The sequence below is a fragment of the Nelusetta ayraudi genome, unplaced genomic scaffold (assembly GCF_046127955.1).
Source record: "Nelusetta ayraudi isolate G7.1 ecotype Tasmania unplaced genomic scaffold, CSIRO-AGI_Nayr_v1 ptg000028l, whole genome shotgun sequence".
NCBI lineage: Eukaryota > Metazoa > Chordata > Actinopteri > Tetraodontiformes > Monacanthidae > Nelusetta > Nelusetta ayraudi.
In genome coordinates this window covers 4,052,193-4,064,898 of record NW_027466078.1, presented here as the reverse complement: position 1 = coordinate 4,064,898, position 12,706 = coordinate 4,052,193, and the positions used below count along the sequence as shown (strand labels likewise).

At 46.8% G+C, this 12,706-nt stretch overlaps 1 protein-coding gene across 1 annotated transcript; it reads left to right on the top strand.

The window, feature by feature from the left end:
- The first annotated feature begins 1,830 nt into the window (after nucleotides 1–1,830).
- Nucleotides 1,831–8,239, top strand: LOC142891168 (insulin-like growth factor-binding protein 5). The gene is made up of 3 exons (XM_076030594.1): nucleotides 1,831–2,067; nucleotides 3,210–3,329; nucleotides 4,354–8,239. Exons 1-3 carry the CDS (start codon nucleotides 1,894–1,896, stop codon nucleotides 4,498–4,500), a joined length of 441 nt encoding a protein of 146 aa, XP_075886709.1. The 5' UTR covers nucleotides 1,831–1,893; the 3' UTR covers nucleotides 4,501–8,239.
- Nucleotides 8,240–12,706: the final 4,467 nt, after the last annotated feature.

The window sequence follows — 12,706 nt, the reverse complement described above, 5'->3', positions numbered from 1 at the left end:
TCGGTGCCAAGTCATGAGTTGCGAGATTCGCTTTCAAAAAAAAAGAAACACGGCGGCGGCGGCGGCGGCGGCGGTGGCGGCGAGGAGCCGAAAGCCAAAGACCCAATTCTGGTAATCACCCCTTCCCTTCCCTTCCCCGGCCCCTCCCCCTCCTCAGAGACTCCAGACACTCATGCTGTGTCAGGGCTCTTTGAACATCAACTTTTCTCGGGCCGCTCCGCGTTCCTTCGCTCTCGCCCCGGCGCCTGCTCGCGAAGCCGCCTGTTCGCCGACTCGTTAAAATAGCGTTTTTTTCCGTCCGACCTATTCTCTCTCTCTCTCTCTCTCTCTCTCTCTCTCTCTCTAGAGAGAGGAGGCTGATTTGTCTTTGCCCGCTGCACGCCACTTTGGCCCCTGCAGCCCTCAGTCGACATTCCAAACCCCCACCCACCCACCCCCACCCGTGTGTGCTAGCCGCCGCCGCGGGTTTCCTTGTCCGAGATAAATATAGCGCCAGGGTCGTCCGCTGGCACCGGCCGCCGCTGCCAGGTTTTTTTTTTTTGGGGGGGGGGGGGGGGGGGGGAGGTGGTGCGGGCAGGCATGGCAGCCCCCCACCACAATAACTCTGCACTTGTGGAGCACCGCTAAGCCAGAGAGGTGGGGAGGGAGGGGAGGGGGGAGTGGAGGTTGGTTGGTGTGTGTGGGGGGGGCTTCAGCCTCAAAGAACCTCTGGCTTGGGGGTCCGGGGGGCTTAAGAGGCTGAGCTCCGGTGGAAGAGGAGAGGAGGGGGTGGTGGGGGGGGGGGGGGGGGGGGGGAGTGGTGGGCTGCGAGGTGAAGGATAAAAAGGACCCTTAAACCTGTGTTGAACGTCTCCTCGGCCCCAGAGGCTCTCGGATGAACTCTGACGCCGCAGCAGCGCCCCCTTGGGGGAGCTGAGATGAGGCTCAGGGGGAAAAAAAAAACCCCACAAGTGGGCAGCGGCCAACAAGCATTGGTTAAAAAACACAAACAAAACAAAAAAAAATCATTAAAAAATGAAATTCCGAGAAGCAAGTACACTTTTCTTTCCTTTGGTTGAGTTTTTAATTTTGCGAGACTTGTCAAATAGCAGCGCTCTGAGCTCCCCGAACTGTTGGACGCCTGTTGGTCTGCTGCCTATCACTGGTCCAACGTGCCAGAACAAATTTAGCTTCTGAAGAGTTTGAGAAGTTGGACAGGCTGTTTTTTTTTTTTCTTCCTCCCCCCCCCCCCCCCCCTCTCTCTCTCTCTCTCCCTCTCTCTCACTCCTCTCCATCTCCTTCTTTTGATCGCCACTCTTTGGATGTGGATCCTCCTTTTTCTGTGGCTTGTCAGCGGTGTCGGAAGACGTAAGGTGGAGGGTCGGCTGAGAGAAAGTGTGGACTCTCGTTTTAGCTTAGCCCCCTCCCCCCCCCCCTGCAAACAAACAACGAGCAACAGTTGGCGGCACAAAGCAGCAGCCTGGGAAGAGAAACACCTGAGCTGCGCTTGAACGAAAAGGGCTATAATCATACACAATAATTAGGAAGGCACTGACACCGATACCGGTATTGAAAATTGGTACCGATACCGAGGTTGAGTATGCCACTTTGCCCGTAAAACATGTGCCGACACCACGACACCGACACAAGTTGCATATACGTGTTTCTGACAACTTTGTCAAATGTTGTGGTTTTGCTCCAGCAAAGCTTATGATCAACATATATGAAGATGCTGAGTGTCATCCAAAGCCAAACACCACCTCTCACTGCTGCAATCTGCAGTAATCCGACTGAAGTGAAGCACTTTAGATTCCGGTCCAGTGACGCTTCAAGACGTGATGGTTTGACTCCCGCCTCGCGGGTTTGTTTCCCGCCGCAGATCCCGAGTCCCACGAGGATCCCATCGCCACGGAGATGACGGAGGAGCTGCAGCCGGCCAAGGTGCCCATCCTGCCCAAAGGCATCGTCAACAGTAAAAAGGCCCACGCAATGCGCAAGGAGCAGAAGAGGAAGCTGGAGAAGCAGCGCTCCCTCGGCTCCACCATCGACTACCCTCCCCTGCCGCTTGACAAGCACGAGCCCGAATTTGTAAGTATTCTGTAGCTGCCTTTCCATCGCCCCTAGGAACTGCGCAAAACTTAAAAAATATCGCGATAAAAAAACTGGTAATGGAAACGACTAAACTTCAAAAAAACTCTCAAATATCACTTGAAGGCTTTTACGAGAATTGCATCTCACGAACGAGATTTTACGAGAATTACGGCCTATGCGTTTCACACCGTTCAAAAGAAACACCTGCAAATCGCAATTGTGCTTTTTCGGAATTTTAGAAAATATCACTTTAATTTTGCGATAAACGAAAAGGTGGGTTGGGTGGGGGAGGGGATTTGGGTCCCCGGGACTCAGAGGAGCAACCGGACTTGGAGGAACTTCTTAAAAAACTAGAGGTGACAAAAGTATTGACAATCTTATACATACTTGTGTCAAAAAATACTGATTTGACTCTTTCACTCAAGTCAAATAAAGAAAGTGTGTATTCTGAGATAGACCAAAGTAAAAAAAATGGCACCAGAGGTCTTTCATGACCATAATAGATCATTTTTATTCATTTTTTTGGTACTCAGAATACTGTTATTTTTCATTCTCAACCAAACTGACCTTTGAAAAAACTATACACACATTCTATGTGTTTATTTTTCTCTGCCCCGGAAATGAACTGAACAGTGGCCCAAAAGCCGAGGTCCACTAAAATAATCTCCCTCTATAATATGATCCACTTTTATATTTAACCACAGACCAGCATAGTCCAAGTAGCTCCACTTCAAGCAACTAAACAAATAACAAGTGAATTACTTTCGACACAATTCGTATCGCTTTAACACAAAAGTGTTTTTTCCGTTGTCCGTCGTAGAGAGTGCAGATATCTGTGGACAAATGTAGCGGGTAAAACTAAAAAGTTTTCAGAGAATGAAACACTCAAGTAAAGTACAGATACTTGAAAAAATCCACTCAAGTACAGTGACAAAGTATTATTAAGTACTTCGGGTACTTCCTGTATTTCTTATCCACGAGGCATTTCAGTTCTGACGAGCTTTTGGATGAGACTCGTCGACAGCTGCCCGCCGCTCCAGCAGCCAAGGAGACAAATATAGACGAGCTGAAGGACGGCAGGCAGGTTGCTTGTGACTCAGCGGTGGCGCTCACGAGGCCGTGCTTGTCGTTGATACCAGGGTCCGTGCAGGAGGAAACTGGACGGGATCATCCAGGGAATGAAGGACACCTCTCGCGTCATGGCCTTGTCCCTCTACCTGCCCAACTGTGACCGGAAGGGATTCTTCAAGCGTAAGCAGGTGAGTCCGACCGTGCAGCGCTTTCACCTTTGCGCCATCGCTTCCAGTCCCCGCTCGGTACCTGGGTGAGGTTTTCCTCACTCTTGATTATCTGCGGATTCTGAAGAGCTTAGTTGAAAAAGGGTTAATCCTGAACATGTTTCTGCCTCTGACGACAAAGATTAGCTCGGTGAGTGAAAAAGACAAAGTCGGAGCAGCGGCAGATGAAGATTTAATCTTGCAAGAGGAACAACAGCGGTGGTCCAAACAGCATTTACGCTGGAATGTTCAGCACATACAAGGAAGGACAACATTTTTTATACCATTGAATAAACAGGAGAATCTAATGAGTAGTAGTACACAATTGCACGTTCTCTCCCCTGGAGTCTCTTCCAGGATTTCCTGGAGTAAGATAAGAGGCCGAGGCCTGCAAGAGGATGTAGCCCTCTCCAGGATTTAGCACCTCTTCTGGGTGGGAGAAACAGACATGAGACACTTACTAGGCCAAAACACAGCACGTCACAAGGCCTGTTCGAAGAACGCTGTGAGACACAATCATCGCAGAGGGAAACCTGAAGTTTGAAGAAACAACGTGGGCAATACAAGTGGCGGAAGCGAAGAAAGAGCAGCAGGGACAGGAATCTAGAATAGCACTAAATACATCCAGATTTCTTTTTTTTTAATTTTTACATATCGTTAGTCTAATAGCAAAATTGCCTAAGACATTTTTTGGCCAAATTGTTCCATCTGCCTAACTTTACCAATGTGCCTGCTAAAAAAAAAAAATGTTTTTTTTAGCAGGTTTTCCGACAACGTTCAAATATGACTTATGCAACTATGCTATTAGGCTAACGATGTACAAAAGAAGCACACCAGTATTTTTTTTTTTTTTTTTTTTTTTTTTTAATACAAAAAAAAAGCACAGCATTCACAAAGGCACTTCTATAGAAAAATATGTGGAGAGTGTGCAAACAATCCAAAAAAGTCCATTTGTTCTCGCTGCCCAACACATCACATGCTAATCATCGCACTCTCCGTCTCCCAGTGCAAGCCGTCTCGTGGACGCAAGCGGGGCATCTGCTGGTGCGTGGACAAGTACGGGGTGCAGCTCCCCGGCACAGACTACAGCGGAGGGGACATTCAGTGTAAGGACCTGGAGAGCAGCAGCAACAACAACAACAACAACGAGTGAAAGGGAGGGTTTCGGAGGCTCCTCCCAGGCCCCCTCCCGCCCATCCGCCGCCCCCGGCCTTGACTCCTCCCACTCTTAACCACATCGTGACCCAGGGCCCGGCCCTGTCCGTGCGCCTCATTGAATTCACAGCTGTACCCCCCCCCCCCCCCCCGGCCCCCCCGCCCTACCCTCCCTCCCCCTCCTGCCCACCCCCTCTGTTTTCTTCCAACAGTCTCGCTTTTTCTTTTTTTCTTTTTTAATTGGGGGAGGGAAAAAAAATCTAGACAAACGGACAAGCTGAGGAAAAAAAAGACACCTGTATTTTTTTTGTTTGTTTGTTTTGTTTTTTTAGTTTTTCCGTTTCTGTTTGTTGACCAAGCACTCGCCTCCGACTGCTGGAGGGAAAGTCCCGGAAGATTATTATTATTTTTTTTTTACCAGATTCACCCCTGACTTTGTTCGTTTTGCTCGTGGACAGCTTGTACGAGCCAGGTCCGCTAGCTGCAGGAAAGACGAAAATATATGCACTCTTTGGATATATTTTTTATATGAGAGGTGGGTGGGTGGGAGGGTGGGGGTGCGGGGGGGGTTCAGTACTCCACTTTGGAAAGGAAAAATCAAAAAAACAAATCAGGCTCATTGATTGAAATCCGACCAGGTTTCGGCTGTGGGGAAAACGACGACGGGTCGATTAAATGTTTCCTTTTTTTTTGTCTGTTGTCGAAGAGGAAAAAGAAAAATGAAAGGGAGAAAAGCTGTAACAGCTGACTCTATCTTGATGTGTGGTTCTGTCAGAGCACTTATAAATAAGGGGGAACCTGCTAAGGTGTGTGTAACTTCACGGAAAATCATGGTGTGTGTGAATGTGTGTGTGCAAGCACGAGTGTGTTGTACATTTTATTTTTTTTTGCTGAACAACAAGAATGTCCTTTCTTTTTTCTTTTTTTTTCTTTGCCCTTTTTTTTTTGGTCACAAGTATTTGCTAGCGCCTCAAGTGGTCTGGGGGACATTTGCCCGGCATGTTTTTTTTTTTTTGTTTTGTTTTCTATAAGCGTTGTATTTCGTCTGGACACTCTGGAAACAAAAGAGTCGGCCGATCATAGATCACAGATGAACCTGTGTGTGTGTGTGTGTGTGCAACGTGGCTCTTCCACAGTGAAGTTAGCCTTGACTATGCCAACTGTGCCTATACAAACAGACATTGCCCTGCAAGGCGTCACAGAGTTTTAGAGAGAGAGAGAGAGAGCTGACCTGGTTTGTTTGGTTTTTGTTTTTCTTATCGTAAGTCACAGTAGTTTGGAGTTTTTACTTCTATCTTTGGAGTTGAGCAGGAAAAAACAAACAAACAAACAAACAAAAAAAGAACAGAAACAAAGTTGCCAGTCTGGGCAGTTGCCTCTCGGATTCAGTCGTGTGAAGTGTAGTTTTGTACGCTTTTTGTTTGTGATGTTTTTTTTTTTGCCTTCAGTGAAATGAAGACTGCCCATCTTTTGAGCCATGTTCCTTCCTCGCTACTACAGTGTAACCACGGTGTATTACGTTAATTTTTGAGTATAGTTATTGAATGTTTTTTTTTTTTCCTGTAGAAACATAGTAGGACAACAATGTAAGTTGTGCAAAAAGAAAAACAAAAGAAAAAAAAGTTTTTTTTTTGTTTTTTTTTAGCCTGTAAAGAATTTGAATTAGGTCCATTGAAGCCTGTCAGGACAGTCAAAGGAAGCTAACCTTCTGGAAGCCCTGTGCTTGCTCGCCTCTATACAAGGGTTAGACCAGTATACGGGGGTGGGAGGGGGGGGCATGAAACAAACAAGCAAACCGACAGACAGACAAAACAGGGTTACAGAACAGAGTGGCGTTGTTTTATTTTCTCTCCATGTGCAAGACACAGTGCCTTTCTACACACAGATACTTTAAATAGCGACATGGTATTATTGACGTGGTGGGAATCACACAGCGGCTAAAAGGGCTGATGTGGCGATCAAGAGGTCTGAAATGAGTTGCGTTAGGACGGGAACCACCAATGGTTTGTAGGTGTTTTTATTATTATTTTTTTGTATTCCGTGCCTGTACCTCGCAGGCATTCCTGGAAAAGAGGGATGCTTTGAGGGGCTGCAGTCTGAGCCGGCCCCCTCGGTTCCTTCTTCCACAATAAGCTACAATAAGATTCTCGCTTCCTTTTTTTTTTTTTGTTGTTTTAATTTTTAATGCCAATGTATATGACTGCCACAGAACAGAGGGGATGACAAAGGATGTCGGGGGGGGGGGGGGGGGGGGGGTGGTGACTAGTACGTTCAACTCAAAAGTAATGTGCATCGTGCATGGCTTTCCCCATTTGTGATTATTGAGGCTTCTTGCCCCCACTTTCAACACCGAACGCCCCCCCACTACCACTTTGGAAAAGGAAAAAAAAAAAAAGAAAAGAAAAAAAAAAAGCAGCTTGCACTTATTTCAGTTACTCACTATTGATAAATGACACACGGCGGCGTCCTGAGATGTTGGTTCCATGAAGTTAGCGTAGCAAAAAGAGACAAAAACAGGTCAATGTTTTGCTTGATCTTGTGCTTACCTGGTGAAGGTGGTGCTTTGAGGTAATATATGTCGACAGGGGCTGTGCAGCCCATGCCTGGGGACCTCCAGTACAGCATCATCTTGTAGTAGAACAAACAAACAAACAAACAAACAAACAAAAAAAAACATGTAGTAGATCACAGCCACACGCTAGAGGTGTTGCATGCCCAAATGCACAGGGAGCTGAGACGGGGGTGTGGGGGGGTGGAATAGAATGACGAGGCGAAAGGAAAGAGGAGAAGCGAGCGCCGCCACGGCCCGGCAGCGGCCAGGGAGCAGTCACTTCCCCAACGTGGGGTCGTCAACATGCATGAAACTAGATACAGCTAGCGAGACAGTAACAAGGAGTCATGGGAACCTGAGGAATGCAATAATAGAACTAGTTCTTTTATCCTCCAAAGTCAAAAGCCCGGTAAAATCAAAGACGTTGCTTTTTTTTTTTTTTTCCAACCCAGCGCTGTGAATCGTTGAGGTCGAATTAATTGGTTGGTCAATCGACAATCGGTTGGAAAGCAACCAGCTGCATCGTTTTTTAAAATAAGGCCTGTTTTGCGATCATCTTTGGCGTTCATGAAAAGCAGCCGTTGTGTAATGAAAAGTGACGTGGAGGCTGAACCAGCTGAGCTCTTGAAACGTTGCGCGCGTTCACCAACACCGTCGGTCGCCACGGCAACAACCGGTGTGACGACACCGAGTGTCGACGGGCGGCGCGGGACTTCCTGTTGTCCCCAGCCATCGGGGGCTTGGAAAGTAGCGGCTTCCTCAGGTGTCACATCTCCTACTTGGTTTTAAAATCATTTTTCACACTTCACGTATGACTAGTACAGTAACCACGATACAATACAGCTTTTCTTTCTGAGTACATAAAACATTGTGGATGTAATGAGACAGCACGATTGGTTCTTGTCCTGAATTGGTGTTGACTTGTGAAATAGGCCCAGCAGTGGCAGGAGGACAGTGGGGAACAAAAATGGTCAGTATTTGGATCGACGACATAAGGCAAATTAATAACGTAAATAAGCAAATAAATAAGAAAAGACAAAAAATCTCAAATTATTAAAGTGAATATCACTGTGTAATATTTATTCAACTTGTAATTTATGTACTCTTTTAACCTTTGTCTTTTTTTTTTTTTTTTTTTGTCATGACAAAGCATTTATTTAAATAAAGTTATGTATTCATTTAAGCACTTGGAGGTGGACGTTTTGTCTTGTCATGTTTCACTTTGCCCGGGGGAAGCAGCTAAGCGGTTGTCGAATTGGCTGGGAAAAAAAAGAAGGGGGTGAGGGGGAGAAGAAGCAGAGTTTGAGGTATTATCGTCCCAATAGTAATTAGCAGCGGCTAATCTCGGGGGCACGGGCGGATAAACCTCTTAGACGTAAAGTCTGAAGGCACGAAAAAAAAAAAAAAAAAAAAAAAAAGATCTCATGCCGCAGGCAGGATTTGACTGCGTTAAGTCACCTGGTTTTCAACACCGCGGTCAAGTTAAGACTGCGCAGGAACAAGGAGGTCATTCAACACGAGTTTGAACTTCAAGGAGGGGGATAACATCAAGCCACTCGAGCCACCCGCTATTCAAATGGCTGGTGACGGAAGGAGCCGAGGGAAGGGCACTGAGTCGTCGCCGTACGGAAAGGAAAAACAAAACCCGCGCCTCCGTTCCGACGCAAAGTTCCGAGATTGCGCCGCCTTCGCAGCAGAGACGCTAGCAGGCTAGGCGCTTTTGGCAGACGGGGCGAGGTGTGGACAGGATATGAGTGACTTAAATGCGCCAGTAAATTACTATTGTCGCTGTTGTAATAAAGATGTTAAGAAAATTGGTTTCACACCGCCTACGCGCCAACCTTTTTTTTTGTCTGAACGCTCCCTGCAGGGAGGTAAAAAAAAAAGAAAAAAAAAAAGAAGCAGAATCCCGTCTCGTGGGAATGCTGTTAGCGCTTAGCTCGGGCGCTTTTTTCCCCTTTCCTTTCTTTCTTTCTTTTTAGATCTCCCTGCGTGCACTGTCTAAAAGGGATGCAGTGCATCACAGATGGAAGATTCCCTGCGTCTTTGTACAGGTTTGCCTCGTCATTTTAATGCATTTACCTATGTATGTTTGTATGTATGTATGTATTTATTTATTTATTTCCCAGACAGAATCCCTCAGGGCATTGGCACGCGAGCAGCTCCAGATGTGGGTGACTGACACGGTACGACAGGGCGGAGGGCCAGCTGGGACTGCAGGCTGCAGGAGAAGGCTGGTGTGGTGTGAGTGTGTGTGTGTGTGTGTGTGAGCGGGTGAGTGAGTGAGTGAGTGAGTGAGTGAGTGAGTGTGTGTGTGTGTGTGTGTGTGTGTGTATCAGGGAGGGTCCAGACTAACTCTTGGGGGAGGAGGGAACATGTGTAGGAGATTTGATTTGTGAGGCAGCGAACATGACAATTACTATTTGCCTTCAAAGAGACTGACAACTGCACTTAGAGCTTCAAAGCTTTTATTCCCCTTTTATTACATAATTAGTCCAATGACGTCGGGCAGCTACACTTTAGCGCCGGGTCACGCACCTCCCTCGCAGTCGGAGACTCCAAAGTGCTGCGCGGCGCTCGTTTCGGAACAACTCCGAAGTTCCGTTTCACGCTCGGTGTTGAACTTTTTTTTTTTTACGTATTTCTGCTTTTGACGACGAGGACGTTGGGAGATGCCATAAACCCTCGTGTAAATCGATTCACCCCCCCCCCCCCCCCCCCACCCCCACACCCCGGCTCTCATTTACTCCCCTTGGAAACAATGGCAGGGGAATTTAATGGCGTAAGAGTGCACGCAGATGTTTTGCGCGGCGCAATTGGGATCCGTGCAAATCACCGCTTGCGCGCTATCTCTTAAAGAGGTAATCACCGGGATGGAGATGAAAGGAGATTTGAAAGAATGTACGGCGGTTGGCAGTTAATCACACGACTTAGCGGTGGAATCCTCCAATGCTGGTGGGTTTTTGGACGACGGCAGACAAGTGTCTGCTAGTTTTCATCCGAGCCCTTTCATCAAAGACGGACTTATACCCGGAATCCCAAATGGATGGGTTCCTCCGGCGCGGATCGGATGTGACTGTGAGAACCTGAGTAACACTTGAGGAGAACCCACTCTGAGATGAGAGTGCGACACCCCGGCCATCGTTAAGGGGGGAATATATTGCTAGAATGATTCTATTTTGGTGGTTCCGTACATTATTTTTCCGTCTGGTTATTTTATAGCTTTCCGGAATGCCAGACGAACTGGAACGCGGGCAGACGAGTGAGCGGGCCTCCGCTGTGAGTTTGTAGCTTTTCAACCCACCGTGTTGCACACCCTCTGGCGTAGTGTCAACAGTGTGGAGTTGTAATTGCATATTTATTTCTAAATGTATAAAAGAGGCTTAATTTGGGATGAGATAAATCACCGGCTTCTTCAGGAGATGGTGGGATCATTATGTAACAGCGTCTGCACGGGAACCTTGGGACGAGCTGTTGCCTCCATGGGGGAACTTTCAGCTCCATTTTGGCTTCGGTGGACATTGCCGCACAACGCGCCGTTTAGCTCACCTTTCTTGAGAGACGTGAGCTTACTCTTTGATAAGAACGAGCGTTTGACGAGGCAAAGGAACCAAAACGTAAACCTCGGCCGTTCACCGCCACTCACGGAAACCCTCCAATGGCAAAGCGCGCATTTTGCCAGAGAGAGAGAGGGTTCCAGGGCCGTCCCCCACACCCCCCCCCCACACCCCCCACACCAAATGCTGGAAACACTGGAGCCCTTTGTCCATATACAAAACAAAATGTGTTGTACTTCCTGCAAACATGCCAGCACCTTGTCATTTTTACCCCCCGCCCCCCCGCCCCGGGGATAAAACAACAATTATTTTGTGAACGTTCAACAAGTTTGGCTTCCGCGGGTCTTAGACGCAGGCCCACCGTCAACATATCCAGGGAAGTTGTTGAGCGCTAACAAAAGAAACGGGCTGAAAGTAGGCCAGGTCCTCGGCGACACGCACATGTTCTTTTGCACATACACACACACACAATCATGCAAACACACACCCCTCCCCCCCCCCGACACATACACACGCTCCCATTCCTCAACTACCCTCCTTCAACCTATTGTCCGCATCTATCAAACCCAAAACAAAAGACACTTGTTGTGATTTGTTTTCAGAAAAGGCCGGCTTAAAAACTACCAATGAACGTGTCGAACGACTGGGGAAAGAAGGACTGTGTGTGTGTGTGTGTGTGTGTGTGTGTGTGTGTGTGTGTGTGTTGGGGCCAGGCCAAGCTGTCAAACACAGAAAAGCAAGAGTGCCACCAAAAAAATGAATACCACAAAATAAAAAGAAACGAGACGTTGGAATTGTGTAAATAACGAAAAAAAAAAAACAGCGTGTAACAAATCCCGGGCGCCGCTCCTCTGAAACAAGTGCTCAGCTTACTGGCAGACTGGCACACGTATAAGGTTTCAGGGGGGGGCCGGGCCGAGTCAGGAGTGGCCTGATGTGATTCACTTCTGGCCGCCACTTCAAAGACGTCGCTCTCCGAGCCCAAAGTCTTGAATCATTCTCGCCGCAAATCTATGGCTATGACTTTTGTTTGTGGACTTTCACGAGTGGTTTGAAATGACTTGTCAGTGCGCCGAGTTACATAAAAGAAATCTCCTCGGCTGTATTGTGAAATTGAGAAGTCTCACTCGGACTCTGACGCGATTTAATTTTAAGATAGCAACGGTGAATGACTGACTGACTGACTGACTGACTGTGTCAAAAGGGAAAGTTGAGTTCAAGTGCACCGGCACACTCAACGGCAAAGGTGAAACACAAATCTGAGCACGAATACATCCCAGTGAACATTAATGTTGTGGTTGATAATAAATGGAAAAGGTTCCATTGACCCTTGTGTAATAGTGTTTGTTTTTGTTTTTTTGAATTTTCTATGAGACAATATTACATCAATATGCTGTTTGTCAGTGGAACACGGCAATGGAAATTAAAAATTAAAATTCCAACATTTTTTGTAACATTTTTTAACATGGCAAAGACATTTTCCAGCACTCTCCGCTGCAGTGGCGGACGTCATTGAAAAGTTGTCAACTCACGACTCAAAGAGATGAATTAGTTTCCACCAGAGGTGGAGTGAAAAAACGCACGAGTCTTTTATTTGAGGGTTATTGTTGAAGCCAAAGTTTGAACTGTTTTTATCGTTTGGAAATTCTGTCTCATGAAAAAGCTACGCCATCAAGTCAAACTGAACATCGTCACGCTAAGACTTACCGAAAAAGCCAGAGAGTGTCTCAGAGGAATTGGCTTGGCGAGCGCCAAAGTTCTCACATCATTAAAAATGCGTATATTTCCATAGACATTGTCAATTAAAACACATACACAAAGACGCCCGACTTGAAACAGTGCTTTTAATTCAACGCAACATTATTATTTTTTTTTTTTATCATTTCCATAGCCGGTTAGAACTCCCCTGTCTGAGGCTGCAGCAATCTGATTCCATTTGCACGTCGCCGTTGCTGTTTATTTTGTGTGAAATGATGCCTAAAAAAAAAAAGGTTTGTCAATTCTCACGTGATTGTGAGGTTACGCGACGCCTAGTCTCTTTTCAATGTGCTGATTTATGTAACATTGAATCCTGCAAGCTAACAGCCGACAGGCGC

Bases quoted from the DNA above. Each gene is read 5' to 3' on its own strand.
- LOC142891168 (XM_076030594.1), top strand. From the start codon at position 1,894: ATGACGGAGGAGCTGCAGCCGGCCAAGGTGCCCATCCTGCCCAAAGGC. The intron at 2,068-3,209 runs GTAAGTATTCTG...CGTTGATACCAG, and splicing joins ACAAGCACGAGCCCGAATTT to GGTCCGTGCAGGAGGAAACT. The intron at 3,330-4,353 runs GTGAGTCCGACC...TCCGTCTCCCAG, and splicing joins GATTCTTCAAGCGTAAGCAG to TGCAAGCCGTCTCGTGGACG.